Source organism: Rhinatrema bivittatum, chromosome 3, assembly GCF_901001135.1.
Source record: "Rhinatrema bivittatum chromosome 3, aRhiBiv1.1, whole genome shotgun sequence".
Taxonomy (NCBI): domain Eukaryota; kingdom Metazoa; phylum Chordata; class Amphibia; order Gymnophiona; family Rhinatrematidae; genus Rhinatrema; species Rhinatrema bivittatum.
In genome coordinates, this window is record NC_042617.1 from 70,292,408 (window position 1) to 70,301,094 (window position 8,687).

General features: G+C 38.5%; 1 protein-coding gene across 1 annotated transcript; it reads right to left on the reverse strand.

The window, feature by feature from the left end:
- Positions 1-1,076: 1,076 nt before the first annotated feature.
- LOC115088502 (zinc finger BED domain-containing protein 5-like) lies at positions 1,077-3,072 on the reverse strand. Its single transcript, XM_029596763.1, is given in 2 exon segments — positions 1,077-2,166; positions 2,168-3,072. Coding segments are annotated over 2 exon segments (1,794 nt in total). The 3' UTR covers positions 1,077-1,277.
- Between the last annotated feature and the right edge of the window lie 5,615 nt (positions 3,073-8,687).

Consider the following 8,687-nt stretch of genomic DNA (forward strand, 5'->3'; position numbering starts at 1 on the left):
GACCTACTCTCCAGGTGATGTATTTTTCTCTTGCACTGAGGACAAGTCTCCTAGGGCTACTGCTCAGGAGGGAAGGGTTAGGCCTGCCATCATAGTTGGTGATTCGATTATTAGACATGTAGATAGCAGGGTGGCTTGTGGACGTGAGGACCGCCTGGTAACTTGCCTGCCTGGTGCGAAGGTGGCAGACCTCACGCAGCACCTAGATAGGATTATAGACAGTGCTGGGGAGGAGCCAGCTGTCATGGTACATGTGGGCACCAATGACATAGGAAAATGTGGGAGAGAGGTTCTCGAAGCCAAATTTAGGATTTTAGGTAGGAAGCTGAAATCTAGAACCTCCAGGGTGGCATTCCCTGAAATGTTTCCTGTTCCACATGCAGGTCCCCAGAGGCAGGCAGGCAGAGCTCCAGAGTTTCAATGTGTGGATGAGACGATGGTGCAGGGAAGAGGGATTGTTTTGTAAGGAAATGGGGAAACTTTTGGGGGAAGGGAGAGACTTTTCTGAAAGGATGGGCTCCACCTTAACCAGAGTGGAACCAAGCTGCTGGCACTAACTTGCAAAAAGGAGATAGAGCAGCTTTTAAACCAGAACAAGGGGGAAAGCTGAGAGTCACTCAGCAGTGCATGGTTCGGAGAAATGTATCCTTGAAGGATACTAATGAAACAGGAGAGTTAGGGCATCCCAACAGAGAGGTTCCAATAAAAGCAAATGTAGTCCATGTGCCTATATGTAAAAAAACACCAAAGCTAATGATTTCCGATTTATCTCTAATAACTGAAAAGCAGGTTGTTAATAAAAATAAAAAACACACTTTGAAATGTCTGTATGCCAATGCCAGAAGTCTAAGAAATAAGATGGGAGAGAGTGTATAGCAGCAAATGATGAGATTGACATAATTGTCATCACAGAGACTTGGTAGAACAGTGGTTCTCAACCTTTCTAATGCTGTGACCCCGCAATACAGTTCCTCATGTTGCGGTGACCCCAAACCAAAAAATAATTTTGGTGGCTACTTCAAAACTGTAATTTTGCTACAGTTATGATTCGGAATGTAAATACCTGATATGCATTATGTATTCTCATTGCTACAAATCAAACATAATTTAAACATAGTGATTAATCACAAAAACAATATTTAATTATATGTTGAGAAATATTTATTACTAATTCCAATAAATAACATTTCACCATGGCATAGCATGGGTTTAAATATAACAACAGTAATATAACAGTAAACAACAGTGCAATATTTTGCAACAGTATGCTGCCAAATTCAGTGAGATGGTTGTGGTTGCTTCTTGCTTACCAATTTAGAAATTCTTGGGGCAGTCTTTGCAAGGGCACAGCGAAGATCATTTTCCACAACAAGTCTACTTCGGTATTTAGACTTGATTACCAGCAAGCTGTAAAACCCTGTTTCGCAAAGATATGTTGTTGGAAAAGGAAGAAGAAGGCGCAGCACAGTCTCAGACAGAATAGGATATAACTGTAAACACTTAATCCAGAATTTTGTCAGTGGCATCGTAGAGAAATCTGTTCTCGCTGCATCATTGTTAATTAGGTCAATGAACTCTTCTTGCGCTGTCTCCGGAACATCTTCAACTTTCACTGTGAATGGACTTCTGGCAAGTGGGGTGTCAGGTAGATTAGGAAAGTATGATGAAATTTCGTCTGCAAGAATGTGCAAATGTTCTTTCACAGAAGTTATCATCATAATTTTTTTGTCTGGCTCAATGTCATGTTCCTCAAAGAAGGCAGATAATGTAGGAAACATGTAAATTTTATTTTTATCCAATTTATTTTTCCAAAGCTGAAGTTTCATTTGGAATGATCTAATTTTTTCGGACAAATCGAGGCACGTTGCATTTGGTCCTTGCAGTGATAAATTTAAGTCATTCAAGATGACAAAGATGTCCACCAAGTAAGCTATTTTCTGCAGCTCAGTTTTATCGCTAAAAAGTGCTTCGAATTGCGGTCTTGCTTTCTGATTAAAAAATGTTTTCAGTTCATCACGAAGCTCAAAGACACGTTTTAAAACTTTTCCTCTTGACAACCATCTGACTTCAGTGTGAAATAACAGAGCATTGTTTGGCGCATCTAGCTCGTTGCACAGTTGCCAAAACAGCCGACTGTTTAAGGCGCTCGACTTTACAAAATTGACATGTTATGACGCTTTTCATTACTTCTTGTAAATCTTGCGGCAGTGTCTTAGTCGCTAATATTTGGCGATGTATCATACAGTGTGTTCCGATTGCTTTTGGCGATTCATTTTGTACCAAACGTTGAAATCCTGAGCGACATCCTAGCATAGCAGGAGCACCATCTGTGCAAACACCGCAAACCTTTTCCCAGGAGATGTTATGCGCTTTTAGAAAAGAACCAACTGCGTCAAAAACATCATGTGCAGTTGTTGTTGTTTCAAGCGGTTTGCAAAAAAGAAGCTCATCTTTAAAGTCGCCATCATCAATATACCTCGCGTAAACCAATAACTGTGCACAGTTTGCCACGTCTGTAGATTCATCAAGCTGGATACTGAATATTGGTAGTGGTGCAGATTTAATTTCCTGGATCACCTGATCAAGAATATCGGCAGACATGTCCTCTATTCTTCTGCGGACAGTGTCGTTAGAGAAGGAAATTGCATTCAATTTCTGAACATATTCATTTACAATTATCACTCGAACTATGTCTTTTGCAGCTGGCAACAGTAAATCCTCAGCAATGGTGTGAGGTTTCATAGCTCTGGCGATTCTGAGTGCCACCAAATATGACGCTTCAACAGCTGCTACATTGTGTTTGTGGTACTGGCCACCAGTGTCAAATCTAGATTTCTTGAGTCCATCAGCTTTGCTTCTAAAATAGTCGATATCCTTGCTAGCAAATCTTGGATGCTTGCTATCAAAATGGCGTTTTAGTTTGTTCGGCTTCATAGATTCAGCTGAGAGAACTTCACAACAAATAACACATTGTGGTTTCTCAATTCCTGCTGTAATTATTGAGGTAAAACCATACTGCAAGAAATCCTCAGTGTATTTTCTTTTCCTAATATTCTTGTCTACACGATCCATCGTCATGAGACGGTTTACTAAAGAAAAAATAAAAGATGGTCGCGTCTAAAGAGTTTGTTAAAGTTTCCTATTATTTACTATTCCCTGTGTTGTTTTCTATTACACACCTGTTACTATGACCAGGGGGCCGTATTCACATGCGGGGTTATGGATGGGGTTGGATTTTAGTGCATACTTATTTATTATGATATACTTCTAAATACCATCATATTAAACCGAAGATGATTGCCGTAGCCTATATTATTTATGGACAGTGAGACCTCATATATTGTGGCGGGCTTGTAAAGCAATTGCCCCGAGATGCCACTATCAGAGATATGCGGTGATAAATTCACTGATACACCGTCTGAATATTCTAATCATTGGTCTCTCTGTCAGGTTTTTGAAGTTTTGGTAATGACAACTTATGTCAGTTTACACAATGTTAAAGGCAGTGAAAATACACTTATCGTAGCGAAGTATGCAGCAGGGATATAACACTGGCGTTGGCCCGACACGGCTCGTGTTTCTGTGAACCTTCTTCAGGGGCCGCGCTATGCCAATAGATTCCCAAAACTGCCTACTGGTTCTGCTACTTGGCTGCAGCTATACTCGGGCAGCAAGGTTCACAGAAACACGAGCCGTGTCGGGCCAACGCCAGTGTTATATCCCTGCTGCATACTTCGCTACGATAAGTGTATTTTCACTGCCTTTAACATTGTGTAAACTGACATAAGTTGTCATTACCAAAACTTCAAAAACCTGACAGAGAGACCAATGATTAGAATATTCAGACGGTATATCAGTGAATTTATCACCGCATATCTCTGATAGTGGCATCTCGGGGCAATTGCTTTACAAGCCCGCCACAATATATGAGGTCTCACTGTCCATAAATAATATAGGCTACGGCAATCATCTTCGGTTTAATATGATGGTATTTAGAAGTATATCTATATAAGATTACATCATAATTTAACAGTTCTTATTCATACGTACTTATTTATTATGACATTTATAAACAGAACCACCATTCCTCATAAAACAATAAAATTAAGAAACATAAAGCATCAGTTATAATAGTAAAACCATACTAATAAAATAATATTTTAAAATTACTGATAAATAGAATTTCTATTAATTAAAATCATAAACATTTTTATAATTTCCCAAACACCAATAAAATATTTCAAAACAGCACATATATCAAATAACACACAATAATTAAAACTAATAAGGATTTTAAAAAGCCCCTGCTGTCCATACATGGGAGCTCTTGATTTCCAGTCACCCTGATATTGTCGAGGATTAGGAGGTTATCCTCTCTCTCTCACACATACTCTCACATGTCCATTCTCTCTCACACATACACTGTCACATACATACACATTCATGCTCTTATACCCACCATAACCTCTCACTCTCACAGACACTGATACACTCTCAGGGTGTAAGACACTCTCTCCCCCCCCCCCCCCCACTCACACACACTCTTACTCCCCTGGATTTTCTCATACACATCAGGACTTGCTAGAGACAAAGTTCCTGGATGTAATAAATGACTGCTTCATGGAGCAATTGGTTCAGGAATCAACAAGAGAGGGAGCTATTTTAGATTTAATTCTTAGTTGAACGCAGGATTTGGTGAGAGAGGTAACAGTGGTGGGGCCATTTGGCAACAGTAATCATAACGATTACATTTAAACTAATAACTGGAAGAGGGACAATAAGTAAATCTGCAGCTCTAACACTAAACTTTCAAAAGGGAAACTGATAAAATGAGGAAAATAGTTAGAAAAAAATTGAAAGGTGCAGCTGCAAAGGTTAAAAGTGTTCAACAAGCATGGACATTGTTTAAAAATACAATCCTAGAGGCGCGGTCCATATGTATTCCACACATTAAGAAAGGTGGAAGGAAGGCAAAACGATTACCGTCATGGTTAAATGGTGAGGTGAAAGAGGCTATTTTAGCCAAAAAAAAACATCCTTCAAAAATTGGAAGAAGGATCCATCTGAAGAAAATAGGATAAATCATAAGCATTGTCAAGTTAAGTGTAAAATATTGATAAGACAGGCTAAGAGAGAATTTGAAATAAAGTTGGCCATAGAGGCAAAAACTCATAATAAAATATATCCGAAGCAAGAAACCTGTGAAGGAGTCAGTTGGACCGCTGGATGACTGAGGGGGTTAAAGGGGCTCTTAGGGAAGATAAGGCCATTGCAGAAAGACTAAATTAATTCTTTGCTTCTGTATTTACTAATGAGGATGTTGGGGAGATACCAGATCCAGAGATGGTTTTCAGGGGTGATGAGTTAGACAAACTGAACGAAATTACTGTGAACCTGGAAGATGTAGTAGGTCAGAATGACAAACTAAAAAGTAGCAAATCACCTGGACTGGATAAGTATGCATCCTAGGGTACTGAAGGAACTAAAAAATTAAATTTCTGATCTATTAGTTAAAATTTGTAACCTATCATTAAAATCATTCATTGTACCTGAAGACTGGAGGGTGGCCAATGTAACCCCAATATTTAAATAAGGCTCCAGGGGTGATCCGGGTAACTATAGACCAGCGAGCCTTACTTCAGTGCCGGGAAAAATAGTGGAAACTATTCTCAAGATCAAAATCGTAGAGCATATAGAAAGACATGGTTTAATAGAACACAGTCAACATGGATTTACCCAAGGGAAGTCTTGCCTAACAAATGTGCTTCATTTTTTTAAAGGGGTTAATAAACATGTGGATAAAGGTGAACTGATAGATGTAGTGTATTTGGATTTTCAGAAGGTGTTTGACAATGTCCCTCATGAGAGGCTTCTAAGAAAACTAAAAAGTCATGGGATAGGAGGTGATGTCCTTTCGTGGATTACAAACTGGTTAAAAGACAGGAAACAGAGTAGGATTAAATGGTCAATTTTCTCAGTGGAAAAGGGTAAACAGTGGAGTGCCACGGCATATGTACTTGGACCGGTGCTTTTCAATATATATATAAATGATCTGGAAAGAAATACGACGAGTGAGGTTATCAAATTTGCGTATGATACAAAATTATTTAGAGTAGTTAAATCACAAGCGGATTGTGATACATTACAGGAGGACCTTGCAAGACTAGAAGATTGGGCATCCAAATGGCAGATGAAATTTAATGTGGACAAGTGCAAGGTGTTGCATATAGGGAAAAATAACCCTTGCTGGAGTTACATGAAGTTAGGTTTCATATTAGGAGCTACCACCCAGGAAAAAGATCTAGACATCATAGTGGATAATACTTTAAAATCTTCGGCTCAGTGTGCTGCAGCAGTCAAAAAAGCAAACAGAATGTTAGGAATTATTAGGAAGGGAACGGTTAATAAAATGGAAAATGTCATAATGCCTCTATCACTCCATGGTGAGACCGCACCTTGAATACTGTGTACAATTCTGGTCGCCGCATCTAAAAAAAGATATAGTTGCGATGGAGAAGGTACAGAGAAGGGCAACAGAAATGATAAAGGGGATGGAACAGATCCCCTCTGAGGAAAGGCTGAAGAGGTTAGGGCTGTTCAGCTTGGAGAAGAGACGGCTGAGGGGGGATATGAAAGAGGTCTTTAAGATCATGAGAGGTCTTGAACAAGTAGATGTGAATTGGTTATTTACACTTTCGAATAATAGAAGAACTAGGGAGCATTCCATGAAGTTAGCAAGTAGCACATTTAAGACTAATTGGAGAAAATTCTTTTTCACTCAACGCACAATAAAGCTCTGGAACTTGTTGCCAGAGGATGTGGTTAGTGCAGTTAGTATAGCTGGGTTCAAAAAAGGTTTGGATAAGTTCTTGGAGAAGTCGATTAACTGCTATTAATCAAGTTCACTTAGGGAATAGCCACTGCTATTAATTGCATCAGTGTTCACTATGCAACAACCAACTTCTTCCCTTCCAATAGTAATTCTACAACATACACCAATACAAGGGAATACTTGTGCTGTGGTGTTTCTTCTGTACGGAGGCTCTATTCAAGGACAACCAATTTGTGGCTGTCCTTTCCATTCGCCCTGTGTATTACTCTTTATTATCAATATTTTTTTGAATTTTTAATTTTAATTGTGTGTTGGGTGAAGGTAGAGGGTGGGAACCTGCGGTAAGTATAAAAACCGCTAGAATAGGCATAGACGCCCCAGACATGGAGGTAAGGCGTCGTCCACGCGCAGACGTATAACAACAAAAGTAAGTGTTATTAATTTGAAAGTGGTAACATTGTTAATAGGATTTACACTTTGTGATTAGACACAAGTAAATTCTCTTTGATTTTACATAGCTGAAGATACATCGATACTGTGTACCTGGTCGGACACAGTAATTTCTCTCCCGTAGCCCCTGAAGCAGGCACCTAGTGCCGAAACATGGCCCATGTCGAGCAGGCAGATGTGACCCCGTGAGAAGGAATAGAGACGGCAGCCTTGACAAGTATTTATTGACAACTATACATAAACGGGTCGCATCAGCAAATAGGGAGGTGGGATTTTATGAAACACTAAACACACAATTAAAATTAAAAATTCAAAAAAATATTGATAATAAAGAGTAATACACGGGGCGAATGGAAAGGACAGCCACAAACTGGTTGTCCTTGACAGTTTGCCTAGATGGTTCATGAAGAGTTCTAGTTATTTAGAGATATAGTCCTTTTTAGCCTGTAGAATGGCTGCTTTATATTTTTTTGAGTCTTTTGTTGCAGTTACAAAGGTTAGTGTCTGTTTTATGTTTCTTTCATGTGAAATTTCAACCATAAATTTGTATTGTGTTTTTAATGTAAATTTAGCTAGGTTGCAGTCAGAAACATGACAACTACTGGCATCCTTCCTATTTTTTGGATGAGGAAATATGATGTATTTACATTGGAAAACCTTTTTTGTTGGTGCTAAAAGGGAGTTGCATTAGCATTCATATAGCAGATTCTGTCTGGAGTATCATAATCCCATATAAGTCAGAGCAGAGGAGTTGGTATCTTCCTCCTTTTCTATACCTGCATCAAGGGTGAATATCTTCTATGTACCCATGTGGCTGATTTGAAATAGGCATGGTAGAGAGAGAGGGTCCTATGTCCTCTTCTGGTCTTTAATCAGTCCACTCATCTTCCATTACAAAGATTTGAGTTGGATATCAAAAAAGTTTTATGATCAAAATAAAATAAATGTAAACCTGCCAAATGAGCTCAAAAGATTTTTCCCCATTAAAAATGCAAATACAATTAAAGTCCAGCAGACAAGCACTCAAACTGTAATTACATTTTAATCATTATAAATGGATGTATTTATAACAAATTAGAATATTGTAAATATTTAGATGAGTGATTTTTTTTTTTGCAAATATAAAACAAAATGGTTTGCTTTTATCATACATTATACTGTAAACTATATAGTTTGCAAGTGGATGTGGCACCTTCAACTAAAGAAACTAATTAGAAGCCACTTTCAATATTTCTTCTTTTTTAATTTGCTACCCTGTGAGAGACGTAATTGAGCTGGAGGGGAAAATTTTCACTCATGCCATGAATTTGTTATATAAATACAAACAAGAAAGAAAGCTAATACAGTAAGGGAATATGGGATTAATTTTAAAATTGTCTGATTAGTGGATTGTTGCCCATCAATA